The following is a 20970-nucleotide window of genomic DNA, read 5'->3' on the forward strand; positions in this document are numbered from 1 at the left end:
ATATTCTTTTCAATATAGTCAGTTAAGGTTAAAGGTATCCAGCCACAGAAGACCAAATAATTTTAGGCCTGCTCTCTGCCAAATATTGGAGTTAGCCAGATAAATTATTTGGCTGAATCAACCTTGTCCCAATTGCCTCTTATATGGCTAATTTTTAGCTGGGTAAGTACCATGGATATTCAAAACTTAGCATTTAGGCAGGTAACTTAAATGTTATTCAGCTAAATGCCTTTCAATATTGGCCTCCTAATGTGTACATATTTATTTGTATAATTGATTTTGTATTCTTTTTCATCTACCTTATTTTATGAGAATGCATTGGGAGATGTGAGGGAATAAGTTGCTAAAACATATTTAGAACACTTTCACAAGTTATAATGAAACCTGTTAACCTGAAGTCATTTGATTATTGAAGTCTTCTTCTGGCTGAAAAGAGAGATCTGATATCAATAAAACTTTTAAATAAAAAAAAAAAATATGGGGAAAACAACCCCTGGGCAGAGGCTAATGAAGGCTCATGGCACCACAGCAGGAAGAATCCACTGGGCCAAAAACCCTACTGCTAAAACAGAATCTAAGAGCATATATCTATGTTAGTACATGATTTTAAACAGACAACTGAACATTTCTCTGTTCTCCTCCAGCAGCCACCAATTAGAAAATGATATAGATGCTGCTGTCACAGGAACAATGTGCACTGCAACTGGAAATGATTCATCCACTCCTAGTAAAGAAAAGCACATAGCACATCTAAGGAGTCACTTAACATTTATTTGATGGGATGGATAAATACAGATAGAAACATATCAGTAGCAAGATATCAAACATCCAATATGCAGAATATAAAATTAATATACAACTTTACTGCTGCAGTACATAGAGCCCTTGCTACAATTTTTATTCCATCATTCATTCACATGTCTATCATGTACCAGGCAGACACTGCAACCAAGAGACACTGCAGCTGCAGAACAGAGGGGAAGGAGCCTTCCCAAGAACCAGAACCCAGCACCAGGATCACATAGAGTGATTCTTCCTGGAAAGAAGAACCAAGCACTGAGATCAGGCTGAGGTCACTACCTGGTTGATAGGACCAAGCCAAAGCCTCAAAACACTAAACTGGGTTGGAACAATAGTATTCAAATGTTATTTTCATAACACCACCTTGCTCCTTAATCTCTCTACCTTTACTAAGATCAAAACAGCCAACTTACTTTTAACAATCCAGCAGTTTGGCTGCAATTTGTCTCATTAATCATGTTGCCCAGCAATGCTAGTTCACAAAAATATTTTTTAGCATTGGTCTCTGCTTGAAACTTACAAACACACCCCAAAATAGAAAAAACGACACATAAAAAACTTTCACCTTTAAAAACAGGCACCATTTTGCTCAAAAATTCAATAAATAGAATCATTCCGACGTGACTGTTTTGAGCAACAGGCTCTGTTTCAAGATCATCTGCTCAATGCTCTATTGTTTCACAGGAAAAGTAGAATGTGTTGCATGAAATGTGACTTATTTTTCAGGGCATTCTAATGCCACTTATCGAATATTTGAGCAATATGCTTTTGTTAAGAGTAAACTTGTTTTGTGTGTCAATTTTGATTTTTGGGGTTTTCTATTAGTTTTAGGAAGAGGTCAATGATAAAAGATATTTCTGTCAACTAGCATGACTAGGCAAGATGATTGAGGGATCTTTTTTTCTTTTTAACAGCCCAGTGGTTTGGCTGTAACGTAAGCTAGGTCTTATGACTGCTGGTAGACTTGGTAGTTTTGATTTTGTGAAAGGCACGGTAAATTATGAGCAACGTGTAGCGAAGAAAATGCATTCTTAAATATTATTGTTCCCAAAAATAGTTTTGAATCTTTGACTGGTGTTTTTGTGGGTTTAGTTAATACCCTTAATTTTGAGCTGACATGACCAAGCACAAGAGATCTATCAACTACAAGAAAATTCCTGAGACACTCTTGAGATTTGAGAAATTCATTTGTTCTTTGGTCTGATGTAAATAATAAAAATAGCAATATATAATATAAATTTCCATTTGGATCTGATTTCATTCAGTGAGCTGTAAACAAAAGCCACTTAAATTTACACCTTTTGTACTGTTCCATTACAGGTGTGTAGTCCAGTGAGATGCAATCCCTAGCCCTGGCAAGGAAGTGCATACATGTGCAGAAGGAAGTGAGGCCATTTCCTCTCTCCCCCAAGATGCTACAGTGAAATTCAGTCCTGGGACAAGGGCAGGGGATGTCACACCTGGCTAACACCAGCAGCCCATTCCCCCCACCCACCACCACCCCCCATCCCTGCAACAGCTGCTCAGTGCCTCAACCTCTGGGACTACTTCTTAGCAAATCTTAAATATCCTATAATTCAGAAAATTCCATATTCACAAGGCTTTAAATACAAAAATATTGCAAGACAGCATTAAAATGAAAAGCCCTAGAGGAAGAAGGTGCCCTGCTGAGTCCATCACACTCCTATCGCAGAACATAGCTAGATCAAGATCAGCTTCTACTCCTGTGCTGACTTCTTTATAACAAAAAGGGTTCATTTCTTTCCTCCCCAGGAGACATCATTATATCCCATATGCATCTTCAGCAAAACACAAGATAGTAAAATCTTAGAGCCACTGATTATATTAAAACTTTCTTTTTCATACACTAAAAGGCGGCATGCCCCTTTGCCGAAGGTTGCATAGTCAATATTGTATACTGCATCTTCATACATTTTCAAGAAGTTTTTTGCATTTGGTTTCAAGTTTTGTTGCTGCTATTCTATTTCTTTTTTATTTGCTCTCTCCTCTCATGCAGTCTGACCTCAGTCATCAGTGTAAGAAAAAGAAAAATCAAGAAAACGACGGGAAAGGAAAAATTAATTATTCCACAAAGGATAGAAAAATCAGCTCTGAAGTAAATATTTTCTAAAGCCCAAGTGTCACAGGAACAAGTTTCTGTTCTAGTAACCAGAGAGAAAGATGTCAGCAGAGTAGAAGAGAAAGAAAAAGGTCTGCTTGGTCCATGCATTCACAACAGAGACATGGAAGGGAAGAACATTTTTTGTGTAAAAATTCAGGTGAAACAGTTCAAGTAATTTAGAAAGATCTTTATGGAGAAATGTTGCCATGATTTTTTTTTCCACACATGGAATAAATGTGACACCCCCCCCCCCCCTTCCGCTGAGCTCATTCTCTCACCCCCAACATACAATGAACACAAGGGCTGCAAAGGTCACAGTGGCTAGGAACTACACAAAAAGAATTTGCAAAATGATAAATTACTTATCTTTAAAAAAAAGTCTGCTAAAAAGGTAGCTCCTCCTGTTTCTTTCTGCCCCTTGCCCTGGTCTGAGGCAACCTTGATTTACAGCATGTACCACATCACTCCCCAGGGGTTTTCACATAATAGTAATAGGGCTTCAGAGGAAGGGAGACTGAACAGCCTTAGTGCTCAACCCCTTTCAGCTGCCTGGCTAGCAGCATCAGGATAAGGCAAAAAGAAGCTCTGCTTGTAGTTGGGGAAAATTCTCTCTTTCACCCCTCCTCCACCCAAAAAACTATTTAATTCACTGCCCATTTGCAGAGAATGAGGCCACATCACTACCTGATGAATACCAAGAAACCACAAGAATAGAGTTACAAATTAGGTAGACCAGACCATGACCTCAGCATCACAAAAATTTACATTCTCAATTATTTTTTTTTTTTTGAATTGCACATCAAAGTCTTCCTAGGAACATACAAAATCCAAAACAAATTATAAAGATAGACAATGGGTAACAAGAACCTCCATAGCTGAACAACATCTTCTCCACTGTCCCTAGAGAAGCAGGAATGGCAGCATCCATCAGAGCTTCTCAAAGCTCAGCAACACAAGAGCTACTATGCTTTTACAAGTTTTCTGCACTTGGGACAACTTGATCCTCTGCAGTTCAGGTGGAAAGCCGTGCCCACCTGCATATTGTGAAGCCTGCTAGGCCAGGATCTCAGTCTGAGGGGCTGCTTCAAAAAGTAGCCTCGCCACAAAAGAAGACAGAATCATCACAACACTAATATCAAAAAAGTCTTCCTTTTTTTTTTTTAATTATAAATTTTGGGATTTTTCTGTGTAACATTTTAAATATTTTCTCTTAAGATATATTAAAACCTATCTCATGAATACAAAAAGGATCAAGTGCTGCACCTGACCCAATCCATCATCGCAAGAGGATGAGAGATGAGGAAAAGGAAGGAGGAGAGAATGGCAATAAAGGAAGAATAGCGTGTTGATAAAAAGGGAACAAGGTAGAGGGAGGGTTGGAAAGGATGTGAGATGGAAAGAAATGGAGGGCTGGACAAGGGGCCAGATGGAAAAAGGAAGGCTTGAGGATGGGGCAAGGAAGCATACGATGATGAGGGAAGAACAGATGGGGATGAGGAGAGGATAAATAGAATGAAGAAGGAAGGCAGAAGAGAGGAGCTATGATGGATATGAAGTAAAATAGAAGGATGGTTGGGGTAAGGACAGCAGGTAGGAAGAAGAGTTAAGTGGGGCTGTCTTTCTCAGCTTTGATGCAATCTCATTTCACCAACACCAATAAAAATAATCCTAAAAAGTTTTCTGAGGCAGTGAAGATAAAAGTAATTCAGTTCTCACTGGAGGACAGGATTTCCCAGCCAGGCTAGTTCAGTAGTACACTTGTTTATTTAGGAAGGGGTGGGAGAGGCGGAGGGGGTTCTGAAGGCAGCGGGGGTGCACGTAGCTTGTCTGTGGTGCCAGTTCTGGAAGTTACTGGTGGTTTCCCACCCCGGAACTCTCCATAGTTATGTACAAACGGGAAAGAAGGAGGTTGTGTGGGCTGCATGCCCTGTGCACTGAGGAGGGAATGCAGCATGTTCACTGTATCCTGATACTCCACCGCTTGGCTTGCATTGTGCCCATTGGCCCCACCAGAGTTCTTGTCCGATTTTGTGTGGCTACTCTTTGCTCTGTGACTGGACTGTAAGTAAGAGAGGTCAGTGGAGTCAGGGATGTGTACAGGGAGCTGCACTGATGCAGCAGAAAGGCTGGGGAAGGGGAATGTCATATTGGCCAACTTGGATGATTTGCTGACTTTTGGTAGGAGATCATGGGTTGATGGTTCCTCGGGAAGGGGTCTCTTCCGGGACTGGCTGGACGACCCATAGCTCTTATGGACCAAGGAGCTCTGCAGGCTGCTGTACTTGGAGTCACTAGGCCTTTTGCTGGTCCCTGCTGGCTGGCTGTGTGAATGTTTATGTGAATGGTTGTGGTGGTGGTGGTGGTGATGGTGATTTAATGAACCACTCCTGTGCTTCTCTTTACTCTTTCCACTAGTTTCATCCGAGGAGCCGTGGCGGACAGATGGTGGCATTTTGATACGCACTTTGATTTCATCAGGTTTCAAGGGTGGAGGCTTCTCGCCCCCTGCCACTGCCACTGGAATCTTAAGCTTGAGTGCTGATTTGTCTGGAGGCGGCCGCTCAGGGTTCTCTGACCCCGCAATTGGGATTTTCAGGACGGGTGAGGGACTGGCCTCCTGCTGCTGGACTTCCTGCTCTCTGTCCCTCTTCTGCTGCACCAGCAGGTTCTGAGCAGCGTAGGCATACTGCTCTTTAACACTGGCTTCCATGTTTTCCAGCTGGCGCTTCTGGGCTGCTAACTCCTCTGCATGCTTTGCTCGGTACTCCTTCAGCGACACTTTCGACGACGAAAGGCTCTTTGTGCTATGTTTTTGTGCTGCATGTCCAGCAGTGCTATCCTGCAGTAGGGGATGATCTGCAGTGCTGTTAGCAGTCCTGTGCCCTGGCACAGAGTCCAACTTCAGTATCCATGGTTCAGCTGTGCTAGATGTACTCCCAGGGTCTTGCTCTGCTTCAGAAGAGGCTGACAAGTTCATTAAGCCTGTGAGGGTGCTGTCGGAGGCGCTGCGGGAGATCATGTTGAAGATGGTCTCCTCCGAAAGGCACTCTTCATTGTCATTGTCTTCAGCTGCCTCCACCTTAGGCTTCCTGGCTGCCTGACATGCCTGGAACAAAGAGATGAAGCAGAGTCAGTGTCAGCATGGACCAATTCCTATGCAAGCAAGGGAGCTTTAACCAAGGTTTGAGGAGGGGAGAGGAACTTTCACTCTCCCTCAAGCCCAGTTAACCACCAATCAATTATAATTCCTCTCAGTGATTTTAAACACAAAATACAGCCAAAAGGCAAAGGAAAATTAGTTCTTACCTGTTAATTTTCGTTCCTGTAGTACCACGGATCAGTCCAGACCGTGGGTTGAGCCTCCTGTCCAGCAGATGGAAACACACCAAAACTGAAAGGATATCCTATATCAGGACAGAGCCTACCCTGCAGCCCTTCAGTATTACCATTCTCAAAGCAGAAAAAGACACCAAGAACAGGATCAAGCACGTAACTATAAAACTCAACTGAGCAACTCAACAACTTTTTAAGGAACTCTGTAGAAAGAAACGCTCTTGCATATACGTGGTCACAAAAACCAATGCTTCTGGTGTTCTGAAGAGAAGAATACAGTACTGACTTCCGAAAATCTGCAATAAAAGAAGCTTCGAGTGGACAACGTGACAGAATAAACAGGGAAGGGCGTCTGGACTGATCCGTGGTACTACAGGAACGAAAATTAACAGGTAAGAACTCATTTTCCTTTCCCTGTACGTACCCGGATCAGTCTGGACCGTGGGATGTACCAAAGCTTCCCTAAACCGGATGGGACAGAGACAGTCCCGCTCGAAGCACTTGCCTTCCAAAAGAACCAAAGACTGGTGGCTTGCACATCCAGACGGTAGTGTCGAGCAAAAGTATGCAGGGATGTCCATGTAGCGGCCCTGCAGATTTCTTGTGGAGAAACAGATTGATTCTCCGCCCAGGAAGTAGCTTGAGAACGCAGCAAATGAGCCTTTAGGCCCTCAGGAACCGCCCGACCTTGACAAAGATAGGCCGAGAAAATTGCCTCCTTCAACCACCGAGCAATGGTAACCTTAGAGGCCGGTTTGCCTCGATTTGGACTACTCCAGAGGACAAAGATGATCTGAGACCCGAAAGTCGTTGGTAATCTGGAGGTATCGGAGTAAAACGCGTTTAACATCAAGCCGATGAAGGTCTTTCCCAGCAGTACCTGCAATCTCCTCTGGAGAGAACGCTGGAAGCTCCACCGACCGGTTGACATGGAAGGCAGAAACGACCTTCGACAAGAAAGAAGGCACCGTTTTGAGAGAGACTCTAGAATCGGAAAACCGCAGACAGGATTCCCGACAGGACAACGCTTGGATCTCTGGAACTCACTGAGCGGAACAGATAGAGATGAGAAAAACCGCCCTGAGCGTGAGATCCTTTACCGTAGCCTGACGGGGGGGGCTTGATCGGAGCCGTACAGAGAGCCCGAAGGACGAGATTAAGACTCCACAATGGACAAGTGGAGCGAATGGGCGGCCGCAGGTGCTTGACATCTTTCAAGAACCGAATCACGTCCGGGTGAGCCGCCAAGGGATGACCATCGACTCCATCGAGAACGACTCTGAGAGCAGACACTTGCACATGCAATGAACTGAAGGAGAGACCTTTGGAGAGACCCTTCTGGAGGAAGGAGAGTACCAATGAAATTGGAGCGGAGCGCGCCGAAACACCCGATTCCACACATACAGTCTCAAACACTTCCCAAATGCGTACATAAGCCAGCGAAGTAGACTGCTTGCGAGCCCGCTGAAGAGTGGAGATAACTTCCTCCTTATAGCCCTTACACCTCAGACGTCTCCATTCAAAATCCAGGCCACTAGACAAAAGCGATTGGCCTGGTCGAAAAATACGGGCCCCTGCCAAAACAGACGAGGAAGATGGCTGAGCAGAAGAGGCCCGTCCGTTGCCAGGTTGACGAGATCCGCGAACCATGGTCTGCGAGGCCATTCGGGTGCTACCAGAACCACTGGCCCCTTGGTGGAGTTCTATTCTTTGGAGAACTTTTCTCACCAGAGGCCACGGAGGGAACATGTAGAGAAGGACGTCTGCGGGCCAGGGGAGAGCTAGAGCATCCACAACCTCCAAACAGTGTTCTCTTCAGCGGCTGAAGAACCTGTTGGCCTTGGCATTGCACAAGGTTGCCATGAGGTCCAGGTGAGGGGGACCCCACCTGTCAATGATCAGATCCATGGCTTCGTCCGAGAGTTCCCACTCTCCCGGATCGAGAGACTGGCGACTGAGGAAATCAGCTTGTACATTCTCCTTGCCTGCTGTATGGGAGGCCGCCAGGCAATCCAGATGACGCTCGGCCCAGGGAAAGACGGCTGGCTTCTAGAGCCACCAGGTGACTGCGAGTGCCCCCCCTGGCGGTTGATATAAGCAACCGTGGTAGAGTTGTCGGATAGGACCCTTATCACCTTGCTGCGGATTAAGGGTAGAAACTCCTGTAGCCAATTGATGTGCCAACGAGACTGAACCGGAGACCAAATCCCATGCGTGGTCTGGGACTGGCAGACTGCTCCCCAGCCGGAGAGACTGGCATCCGTGGTCACTACCATCCACTGTGGAGTCTGAAGAGGCATTCTCCGGAGAAAATGAGGAAGCAAAAGCCACCACTGCAAGGCGGCAATGGTAGAGGCCGAAAGCGGGAGAACCATGTGAAACTGCTCCGACACCGGCTGCCAACAGGATAGCAAAGCTCTCTAACGGATGCATATGTGCAAATGCCCAGGGGACTAGGTTGATGGTGGAGGCCATTGAGCCCAGAACTTGGAGGTAGTCCCAACGCTGTCGGGAGAGGGAGCGAGAGAAGGTTCCGCACCTGATCGATAAGTTTGAGAGCTCGAGCGCGAGGCAGGGACACCTTGCCGATCCGAGTACTGAAGCGGGCCCCCAAAAATTACAACACCTGGGAAGGCTGGAGATTGCTTTTGGGAAAATTGACTATCCACCCCAGGGAAGCGAGGAGAGCTAGAACCCGATCTACCACCTGTCGGCAGCGACTCTCCGACTTGGCCCGCACGAGCCAGTCGTCCAGATAGAGGTGGACCAGGACTCCTCCTCGGCGGAGGGCAGCCGTCACCACCACCACCATGACCTTGGTGAAGGTGCGCGGTGCAGTGGCGAGGCTGAAGGGCAATGCCCGAAACTGAAAATCCCGGTTGAGGATGTGGAAGCGAAGATAATTCTGGTAATCATGGCAAATCGGAATGTGGAAGTAGGCCTCTGTCAAATCGAGAGGCGAGGAACTCGCCGGGTTGGACCGCCGTGATGACCGCCCTCAAGGTCTCCATGCGAAAATGTGGGATCTTGAGGGCCCGGTTGACCCTCTTGAGGTCCAAGATCGGACAAAAGGCACCGTCCTTCTTGGGTACCATGAAGTAAATGGAATACTGGCCCGCGCCGAGTTCCTGCTGCGGAACTGGGACAATGGCGCCCAGACTCAGGAACCTGGAGAGTGTTTGGTTCACCACATCCCACTTGAGACAGCTGCAAGGAGAGACAACGAAGAGGTCCGGCAGGTCTTGAGCAAATTCTAAAGCGTAACCGTCTCGGACAATCTGGAGAACCCACTGGTCCGACGTGATTTTGACCCACTCCTCGAAGAACAGGGAGAGACGACCACCCAGATAGGGGCCCGAGGAATGGGTCGACCGAATTTCATTGTGAAGCGGGCTCTGGGGTGGCGCGCTGAGAGGCCCCCTTGCGGAAGGGCCTGCGCCCACGAAAGGGCTGGGACCAAGATTGAGACTGGGAAGAATAACCTCTAGAGGAGCCACCACGCCCACGAGGCGTATATCTCCATTGACCCCGGAATCGAGGGCGGGAGGGCGTAAACAACCTAGATTATTTTGGACAGTCCTCAGGCAGCTTATGAACCTTGTTTTCCCCCAAGGAGTTAATAAGCTGCTCAAGGTCCTCTCCAAAAAGCAACTTACTCTTGAAAGGCAACGTGCCCAAGCGTGCCTTGGATGACGGGTCTGCTGACCAATTGCGCAACCAGAGGAGCCTTTTGGCGGATACCGCCGAGACCATCGCTTTCGCCTGGATGCGGAGGAGGTCGTACAGCGCATCTGCCCCATATGCGAAGACACCTTCCAACCGTTCAGCCTGCTCCACCTCTGCAGACGGGAGGTCCTGGGTGCCGAGCAGTTGTTGAACCCACCTAAGACCTGCCCGCTGCATGAGACTGCTGCAGATAGTCGCCCGGACCCCAGAGCCAGAACTTCGAAGATGCGTTTTAGATGGGCTTCGAGCTTACGATCTTGTACATCCTTTAGGGTCGTTGCCCCCACTACTGGAATAGTGGCGTGTTTGGTGACCGCAGACACAGAAGAATCTACTGTGGGAATTTGCAGCATGTCCAAGCAGTCCTCCAGGAGGGGGTAGAGCTTGTCCATAGCCCTCCCGACATAGAGCCCCGCTTCAGGAGCTTCCCATTCCCGGAGGAGTAATAATTTGTGCATAGGATGAAAGGGAAAGGCACTCGCCGGAGCCCTGAGTCCCGCCAGGACCGGGTCCATATCCTTGGACAGCGAAGCCGTCAGCGTATCCGCAGGGGGCCCCCTCAATTCCCAGCTCCTGGAGGACAAAGAGAATGAGGGGTTCCAATTCCTCCCTCTGAAACATGCGGAGGACCCGGGGGTCATCCCCCTCCAAGGGGGGGGAGCTCCCCCGCCAAATCCGTGGTGGGATCCGGATCAACCAGAGGCGCCGGAGGGTCAGGGATGGGAGGTAACCCCGGGACCACCCGCACCCCGACAGGCCCCTGTGGCTCCGGGGTCGGGGGAACGGGCGGCGGAGTCTGTCGTGGAATTTTTGCCGGCAGGGGACCTGGGGAAGGGCCCTCCTCCTCCTGCAAGCTGGCCAAGTAAGATTTGTGCAGGCGGAGCACAACTTCCGAGGAAAAACAGGGCCTAGCCTTGCCGGAGGGGGCAGGGGAGGGGGGGGGGGTCAGGGACCTCATCCTGAGGCAGCACGAGGCTCAAATCGGGGGGAAACTGAAAAATGTGGGTCCTCAGTTCCTGGCAGCCCCGAATCGGGAGCTGCCGAAATACCCAAGATGTCCGCTGTTCCCACGGTTTGCCGACCCGGGAACAGCCGTGCCATGCAGAGAGAAGTGTGACCCCAGGCTAAATTTGGAATCGCTGCCGAGGAGGGACCCTCCTCACCTGGCAGGCGCTTCGAGGGCTCACCACAAGCAGTGCAGGAATGAGGACGCGGCATCCCCATTGAAGAGGAGCCGCGATCTGCAAGCAAAATCAGCTGGGAGAAAAACATTTGGCTGCCAGCAGGAGCGGAGGCAGAAGAATGAACCCTGCACGCTCCTCTGCACTAAAGGTTCTGGCTGCCGACTTGTGGATTTAATGTACTTAAAACTTCCTCCTTTTATTAATTCTCTTTTTTTTTTCTTTCCAAACTGAGAGGAAAGTGGAAACCTTCCCAGGACTGAGAGGGAAAAGAGGAGCACTGAGCCCCCAAGGCAGCCAGAGAAGGGGTGGGGGTGGGGGGTGAGTGACTGGACCACCAGTATCAAACTCCCCACACCGAGGAAGCAAACTAGGACTTAAGCTATACCATGCACAAGGGGCCAAGCCCCCTCTAAGTCCGGCAAGAGCCAGGAGACGGAAGCGTCTCCTGTAAAAAAGGAAATAGGCAGAGTCCGACCCAAACAAAGTTAAATGATTATATATATATATATATATATATATATCTCTATATATATATATACATTTTTTTTTTCACGATTGAAACAATACTAGAAATAAGTTACTGCTTGCTTGATCCGAAAGGGAAAGAAAAGAACAGGAAAACAAGGGCTGACTAGCCAAGATCAGGAGACTGCAGGGTGAGCTGATCCATCTGCTGGAGACAGACAAATACTGAAGGGCTGCAGGGTAGGCTCTGTCCTGATATAGGATATCCTTTCAGTTTTGGTCTGTCTCCATCTGCTGGACAGGAGGCTCAACCCACAGTCTGGACTGATCCAGGTACGTACAGGGAACAATGCATTTAGCTATATAGTATTCTCTTAGAGCTGAATGGATGCTGTACTGTGCCTATTGTTCATGGGTGAGCACACTGCAATTAAACTTTAGTGGACAAAGTGGTGGGGGTCACACCAACAGATAATTTTTAACTCTTATTTCTTAAAAAGTCAAGCATCAAAATAAAATATCTACAATTAGTTTCTAGTCACTAAATGAAGAAAAATGAAAGCCAATAGCAAATGGTATAGATAAATAAAAACAAATGGGTAGATGAAAAAATACAATACAGAATATAATAAAAACGTCAGGCATCAACTCTCATACGGTAGTGTTCCTTACTTGTAGCACATTATAGAGATGCATAATTCTTCCAGAATTTCCCTCACATATCAGCATATGCTTTAAGCACTCCCTTGATTGAATATGTCAATTTTTCAATCCGAACAATGTCAAATAATTGGGACATCCAGCTATCTACACCTGGAGGCTGTTTCCAAAATTGAGCCACTGTGAATCTTGCAGCTAACAACATCTGAAAAATGAGTTTTTTCCTTTTATTTATGATGGAAAGGTCATCCCAGTGTCCCAAGAGTGCCAATTTGGGAGGAATAGCAAGTTTATAGCCAATGAGCTTATAAATTTCAGCAAACACTTTTACCTAAAAATCTTGATTAATTGGACAAGTCCACCACATCTGTAGATGGGTTCCCCTTAAACCACATGCTCTCCAGTAGAGAGGATCATAAGCCCAATCATGTATGTGATAAAATAGGCAAAATCGATAAGTGCAACGCAAGAGCTGGATCATTGTATCAGATCTTTTATGACAAATTAAGATGCCATGGGCTGCCTCCCAGAGGGCATTCTAATCTGCAACATCAAAATTAATGGTTAGGGCAGCATTCCATTTCTCCATTAAAGCTCTTAAAGGAAAGTCCTCCGTTGTTGTTTCTAGAAGCCCCTGATAAAGGAAAATTGGTTCTTACCTGCTAATTTTCGTTCCTGTAGTACCACAGATCAGTCCAGATGCCTGGGCTATACATCCCTGCCAGCAGGTGGAGACAGAGAAAAAAAAAACTTGCCTGACCCTGCTACATAAAGCCTAGTGCCACCTGCAGTTCCTCAGTATAGATCTGTACCCAAGCAAAAAATTGCAACTCTCAATCCAATGGATCATTAGAAAAAAAGTAAAACCTGAAACTTCTTGTCAACGTGAAAAACTATTAACAGGCTGCTATGGATCTGTACGCATAGGCAAAATTACAGCTGAGCAAGCAACTTTCCACCTCCAGGAAAAACGGGCAGGTTCTGGACTGATCCATGGTACTACAAAAACAAAAATGAGCAAGTAAGAACCAATTGTCCTTTCCCTGTATGTACCCAGATCAGTCCAGACGCCTTGGATGTACCAAAGCTCCCTAAATGGGGTGGGACCTGGAGAGTCCCGCTCGCAGAACATTTTCGCCAAAAGAAGGAGACCCAGAAGTTCCCAAATCCAGACGATAGTGTCGCGCAAAAGTATGTAAGGATTTCAAAGTTGCAGCTCTGCAAATCTCCTGAGGAGATACCAATTGCGCTTCCGCCCAGGAGGTCGCCTGAGACCGTGTAGAATGAGCGTGTAAAGCCCTCCGGAACCTGCCGCACAGCAGTAATGTAGGTGGAACCAATAGCTTCCTTCAACCAGCGCGCTATAGTAGCCTTGGAAGCTTTAGAACCTCGGCTCACACTGCTCCACAAGACAAAAAGATGATCGGATCTCCTGAAATTATTAGTCACTTCAAGATAGCGCAAATGAGCTCAGCGAACATCTAATCTCTTGAGTTCTCTCGCAATGGGAGCAGACGCCCCCCCCTTGGAAAAGCGGGAAGCTCCACTGTCTGGTTCACATGAAACGCAGAAAAGACCTACGTTAAAAAGGAAGGCACCATCCTCAACAAGACCCCTGAGTTTGAAATCTGGAGGAATGGATCCCGACAGGACAAAGCTTGTAATTCCAAAATCTGCCTAGCAGAACAAATCGCTATCAGAAAAGCCACTTTGAGAGTCAAGTCCTTCAGCGTCGCCCTCCGCAAAGGCTCAAACTAAGATTCAGGTTCCAGGATGGAAACACTTTCCGAACTGGAGGCCTCAAATTCTTCGTTCCTCTGAGAAACCTTATCACATCCAGATGAGCTGAAATAGCGGAATCACCAACTTTACCCCGGAGACAGCCCAAGGCCGCCACTTGAACTCTAAGGGAACTCTGAGATAGACCCTTAGCAAAACCTTCCTGCAGAAAAGACAAAATCATGGGGAGGGAGGACCGAAGGGCATGAACCCCATGAGCAATACACCAGGCCTCGAACACCCGCCAGACTCTAACGTAAGCCAGATTAGTAGATTGCCTCCTGGCCTGCAACAAAGTGGTGACAACCGACTCCAGATAACCTTTACTCTTTAACCTCCGCCTTTCAAAAGCCAAGCTGCTAGACAATAGTGATAGACCTGGTCGGAAAATATGGGACCCTGCCGAAGAAGGCCCTTGAGATGTCCCAAACAAATTGGACTGTCCACTGCCATGTTGATGAGATCTGCAAACCACAGACGCAGAGGCTACTCCAGCGCGACCAGAATCATTTCCCTGTGATGTCTCTCGATGCGACCCAACACCCTGCCCACCAGAGGCCAAGGAGGGAACAGGTAAAGCAGAACCCCCTGCGGCCAAGGCAGAACCAGCACGTCAATTCCTTCGACCCCGGGTTGTCTCCTTCCACTGAAGAAGCGTACCACTTTGGCATTCTGACGAGTCGCCATCAAATCTATATGAGGAGACCCCCAATGTCTCCGGATGAGCTGCTTCGCGGTCTCCACCAACTCCCACTCTCCTGGGTCTAGGCGAGTGCAACTGAGAAAATCCGCTTGGACATTTTTTATGCCAGCTATGTGAGACGCCGCTATCCGCTCTAGATGGACCTCCGCCCAGTGCATCAAGAGCTGAGCCTCCTGATCTTCCGCCTGACTCCTGGTACCGCCCTGCCAATTGATATAGGCTACTACCGTCGCATTGTCGGACAGGATCTGGACCGAGCGACCTTTCACTAGCAACAAGAGCTCCCTCAACACAAGCCGCACTGCCTTGGTCTCCAACCGGTTGATAGACCATGCAGACTCTTTTGTAGACCAAATGCCCTGGACAGAATGGCGCTGACAAACTGCCCCTCAGCTGGAAAGGCTGGTGTCGATCGTCATCACCACACAATCCGGGACCTCGAGGTCCATTCCGCGGAGAAGACTGACCGACTGAAGCCACCAAGATAGACTCTCCCTGGCCTCCCCCTCCAGGGGCAGGTAACACTCCTCTGAGCTTGGCTTCCAACGTGCCAAAAGCACCCTCTGCAATGGCCTCATCTGGAGAAAAGCCCAGGGAACCAACTCCAAGGTTAAAGTCATGAACCCTAAGACCTGCAAATAATCTCATACTCTGGAAATTCGTAACTGCAACAACCGAACTCTGTTCTGAAGAGATAGCACGCTTTCTTCCGACAGAAACACTTTGCCTAACCGGGTATCGAACCTCACTCCCAGGTAGATTAGGGACTGCGTCGGGGTCAAATGACTCTTGGCCTCGTTCACAACCCAACCGAGAGAGTGGCGAACATCGCAAACCCTGCGAATCGACTGTCAACACATACCTGCTGACTTTGCTCTGATCAGCTAGTCGTCTAGATAAGGATGCACCAGGAGACCTTCCTTCCGAAGTGCCGCTGCTACCACCACCATTACTTTGGTGAAAGTGCATGGGGCTGTGGCCAGACCGAAAGGAAGTGCCCTGAACTGAAAATGTTGTCCCAGGATCATGAAACGAAGAAAACGCTGGGACTCTGAGTGAATCGGAATGTGCAGATAGGCTTCCGCAAGATACAGAGAAACCAGACCTCCGCCTTGCACACCACCGCTATCACCAGATGCAAGGTTTCCATCCGGAAGTGGGGGAATTTGAGGGCGGTATTCACTCTCTTCAAATCGAGGATGGGCTGAAACATGCCCTCCTTCTTTGGAACCACAAAATAAATGGAGTAGCGTCCCTTTCGGAGCTCCGAGGGCACTGGAATGACCACCCCAATTCCTGGAGGCGGCCTAAGGTCTCCTGTACCACCTTTCGCTTGTGCCCCGGACCGCAAGATGAAATTAGAAATAAATCTCGAACGAACCGAGCAAATTCTAACACTTAGCCGTCTCTTATTATACTGAGAACCCACTGATCCTGCGTAATGTTGGCCCACTCGTCATAAAACTGCATCAAGCGACCTCCTATAATAGGAACGACGGAGTGGGCTGGCCTTGCTTCATTGCGAGGACTTGCCACTGGCTGCAGATCTTCCTGCAGCACCCCGAAACGGCCTACAGGCCCCCCCAAAAAGACTGCCCCCAAGTATGCCCCCTAGGGAAAAATGACCTCTGAGGAGCAGAGGGAGCCTGCATTGGCCGAGATCTCCTGTTGGTACAGAGACGCGAATGGGTCTGAAAAAAGTCTCTTCGCCTTAGGTCTGTCCTCCAGTAACCGTAGCGGCTTATTCTCCCCAAGTGACTGAATCAGATGCTCAAAGTCGTCCCCAAACAAACCCCCCTTGAACGGCAAAGGAAAATTAGTTCTTACCTGTTAATTTTCGTTCATGTAGTACCACTGGATCAGTCCAGACCGTGGGTTGAGCCTCCTGTCCAGTAGATGGAGACAGACCAAAACTGAGAAGGGTACCCTATATCAGGACAGAGCCTACCCTGCAACCCTTCAGTATTACCATTGTCAAAGCAGAAAAGAACAAAGAAAAACCCAGTAACAAGATCAAGCAAGTAAACACTACTCAAAAGAGTAAAAATTAGTAACAATTAAGAACAAATATGAACAAGGAACGGACTCTGTAAAATAGTGCTCTTGCATATCCGTGGACTTCATATAGATGCTTTCGGTGTCCTTAAGATAATGATAGGTGGTATTCATCTAGAGACCTGTAGGAAGAGCTTCGAGCAGATGGTAGAAAAGGAAGAAAACCAGGGAAGGGCGTCTGGACTGATCCGTGGTACTACAGGAACGAAAATTAACCGGTAAGAACTAATTTTCCTTTCCCTGTACGTACAGACCGTGGTATGTACCAAAGCTTCCCTAAACCGGGTGGGACCGAGACAGTCCCGCTCGAAGCACCTGCTGCCCAAATGAACCAAAAACCGGGGCATACAGGTCTAGACGATAATGCCGAGCAAATGTATGCAGGGAGGTCCATGTAGCGGCCCTGCAGATTTCTTGCAGAGAGACCGACTGACTCTCCGCCCAGGAAGTAGCCCGAGAACGCAAGGAGTGAGCCTTCAAGCCTTCAGGAACTGGCCGGCCTCAGCAAATTTAGGCCAAGGTAATTGCTTCTTTCAGCCACCGAGCAATAGTAGTCCGCGAAGCCTGCTTTCCCTTATTTGGACCACTCCAAAGGACAAAAAGGTGATTGGAGAGTCGAAACTCATTGGTGACTTGGAGATATCGGAGTAACACCTGCTTCACATCAAGCCGGCGAAGATCGCCCCCATCGGGGCCCGCGACATCCTCCGTACAGAATGCTGGAAGCTCCACCGATTAACATGGAAGGAAGAAACGACCTTCAGCAAAAAGGAAAGAACCGTTTTGAGAGAGACTCCCGAATCCGAAAAACGCAGAAAAGGCTCCAGACATGACAGCGCCTGAATCTCCGAAACCCGACGCGCGGAAGAAATAGAGACTAAGAAAACCGTCTTAAGCATCAAGTCCTTTAGCGTAGCCTGACGGAGAGGTTCGAACGGAGCCACACAGAGAGACCGGAGAACTAAATTGAGATTCCAGGATGGACATGTGGGATGGGGGGCCCTCAAGTGTTTGGCGCCCTTCAAGAACAGAGCCACATCTGGATGAGACACCAGAGGGTGCCCCCCTACACGACCAAGAAGCGAACCGAGAGCAGACACTTGGACGCACAACGAATTGAAGGACAGACCCTTTTGAAGGAAGGAAAGGACCATGGACACAGACGCCGAACACGCCGAGACACCCAAGTCAGCACAGACGTTCTCAAACACTTTTCAAATGCTGACATAAGCTAATGAAGTAGATGTCTTACGCGCCCGCAGAAGGGTGGTAATCACCTCTTCCTTGTAGCCTTTACGCCTCAGCCTTCGCCGTTCAAAAGCCAGGACGCTAGAAAAAAGCGATCCGCCTGGTCGAAAAATACGGGACCCTGCCGCAGTAGACAAGGAAGATGGCTGAGACGCCAGAGGGCCGTCCGACGCCAGATTGACCAGATCCGCGAACCACAGCTTGCGGGGCCATTCGGGAACTACCAGAATGACCGGTCCTTCGTGGAGTTCTATTCTTTGGAGAACTTTTCCCATGAGAGGCCACGGAGGAAACACATAAAGGAGGACATCCAATGGCCACGGTAGAGCGAGGGCATCCACTCCCTCCGAACAGTGCTCTCTCCAACGGCTGAAGAACCTGTTGGCCTTGGAGTTGGACAAAGTCGCCATGAGGTCCAGATGCGGAAGGCCCCAACTGTTGGTGATCAATGTCATGGCTTCGTCCGAGAGCTCCCACTCTCCTGGATTGAGATGCTGGCGACTGAGGAAATCAGCCTGCACATTCTCCTTGTCCACAATGTGGGAGGCCGCTTAATAATCCAGATGTCGTTCCGCCCAGGCAAGGAGTCGACCAGCTTCCAGAGCCACCAAGCGACTCCGCGTGCCCCCCTGCCGGTTGATATAAGCTACCGCCGTGGAGTTGTCGGAGAGGACCCTCATTGCCTTGCCTCGGAGCAGGGGTAAAAACTCCCGAAGAGCCAGGCGTACTGCCCGGGCTTCCAGATGGTTGATGTGCCAGCGTGCTTGGACCGGGGACCAATAACCCTGAGAGGCCTGGCAGACTACCCCCCAACCGGTGAGACTGGCATCCGTGGTGACTATGATCCACTGAGGAGTCCGAAGAAGCATTCCCTTCAGAAGATGCGGGAGCGAAAGCCACCACTGTATGTCGGTGATGGTAGAGGCCGAAAGCGGGAGAACCGTTTGAAACTGTTCCGACACCTGTTGCCAGCGGGATAGCAAGGCTCTCTGTAACAGACACATATGCGCAAAAGCCCAGGGGATGAGGTCTATGGTGGAGGCCATAGTCCCCAGGACCTGGAGGTAGTCCCACGCCGTCGGAGTGGGAACGAGATACGGTTGCGTATCTGGGCGACGAGCTTGGATGCTCGAGCACGGGGTAGAAACACCTTTCCGACCCGAGTATCCAAGCGCGCCCCCAGAAATTCCAACACCTGGGAGGGCTGGAGATGACTCTTGGGAAAGTTTACTATCCACCTGAGAGAGGTAAGGAGAGCCAGAACCCTGCTGAGACTACAAAGACAGGGGAAAAGATGTCCCTGCAGGCAGCTTCAGAGACAAGTCATCCCAGTGAAAGGAGACAAGTATGGAGAGAGAGAGAGAGGCTGAACAGGGGGAGTGACTGGCACCACCAATTTCCACCCCTGCAACCGAGGACCACCGGGAATAGGGAGCCTAGGCTATATAAAACAAGGGGCAAAGCCCCCCTAGGCCCCCACAAGAGCAAGGAAACAGGGACTGTCTCCTGTAAAGGGAATCCACAGAGTTCAAACAACAAACTTTTTTTTTTTTTTAAATGAATAAAGCGTAAATACTTGCTTGATCCAAACATCATTAGAAACAAAGACAGAAAAGTCCCAAAAGGGACAAAAGACGACAAACAGGGAACTACAGGGTGAGCTGTTCCATCTGCTGGAAACAGAGAAATACAGAAGGGCTACAGGATAGGCTCTGTCCTCATATAGGATACCCTTTCAGTTTTGGTTTGTCTCCATCTGCTGGACAGGAGGCTCAACCCATGGTCTGGACTGATCCGGGTGCATATAGGGAACCACAATTATGGATGTAAAGCAGAATTATGACATTCCCCGTACAACTCACCTTACAAAAAATATATTCTGATTCTAGTGTCATCTCAGTAACAGCAACACAAACTCCAACTACCAGGCCCTACTTATGAAAAGACAGCAGTTTATCGCTAATGCACGTCCTCTTGAGAAAATACAACAAATAAGACTGATACAGTAAAATACCTCACCTCGGTCACATACACAGAACAGACCTAACATACTCCCAGGATCTGCAGTAATGCACATAAACTAATCCGCACACAGTTACACTTGTATTATGGAATGCACTCAAACAGTAACCACCCTACCTATGAAAAGGCAACACTACAAATATTAAATCGGGCCCTAAACACCAATACACCTCCTATTAGAAAAACAGAACTAGCCAAGCAACTATAGATCCCAACACAGAAATAATTGTATAACTCTACCAATAAGCAGAATAAATGTTTCACAGCAACTATGAACAGAATAATATCCAACAATTAAAAACTCATAAAAATTATTTAAAATTTTCCAAACACCAATAAAATATTTCAAAACAGCAGACACATCACATAATATTCAGTAATTAAAATGGCAGTCAATCAAGAAAAATAAACTTAAAAAGCCACCTTTACTAACCCCCTCCAGCGGCTCTCCTACTTCTCTTCCATGCAGGCCAGTAGCACACACCAGAAGCAGTAGTGGCTGAAGCTCTGTACTCATGGTCCTCTTCCTTAGTGTCCACGACCAGTCTCTCTGTCTCTCACACACACAGTTACACCCCCATGATCAGTTTCTATCCTTCACATACCAATCATCTCCTGACCAGTCTCTCTCTTACATACACCAGTCACCTTCCCGATCAGTCTCTCTCATACACACACACAGGCTTCCCACTTCCATGTTCTATCTTACATATACAGGCTTCTCACTCCCATTCTGTCTCACACACACCCAGGTTTCTTACTCCTATGCTAGCTCTTGCCACATGCACAGGCTTCTCATTCCCATAATCACTTTCTTTCTCTCTAACACACACATACCAGTCACACTCACATACCAGTTTCTGTCTCTCACA

The 20970-nt window shown here is 48.1% G+C and overlaps 1 protein-coding gene across 2 annotated transcripts in view; it reads right to left on the reverse strand.

Annotated features, from left to right (window-relative positions):
* Nucleotides 1-751: 751 nt before the first annotated feature.
* The window catches only part of CCNT1 (cyclin T1), a 27319-nt gene continuing 7100 nt past the window's right edge, over nt 752-20970 (reverse strand). The window contains exon 9 of one of the 2 annotated variants that reach the window (XM_029594622.1): nt 752-6029. In XM_029594622.1, the coding sequence (XP_029450482.1) occupies nt 4686-6029 (1344 nt within the window). In that variant the 3' untranslated portion in view covers nt 752-4685. The remainder of the gene's footprint in view (nt 6030-20970) is intronic. The other variant, XR_003855518.1, reaches the window with a different exon arrangement.

Source organism: Rhinatrema bivittatum, chromosome 3 (assembly GCF_901001135.1).
Source record: "Rhinatrema bivittatum chromosome 3, aRhiBiv1.1, whole genome shotgun sequence".
Taxonomy (NCBI): Eukaryota; Metazoa; Chordata; class Amphibia; order Gymnophiona; family Rhinatrematidae; genus Rhinatrema; species Rhinatrema bivittatum.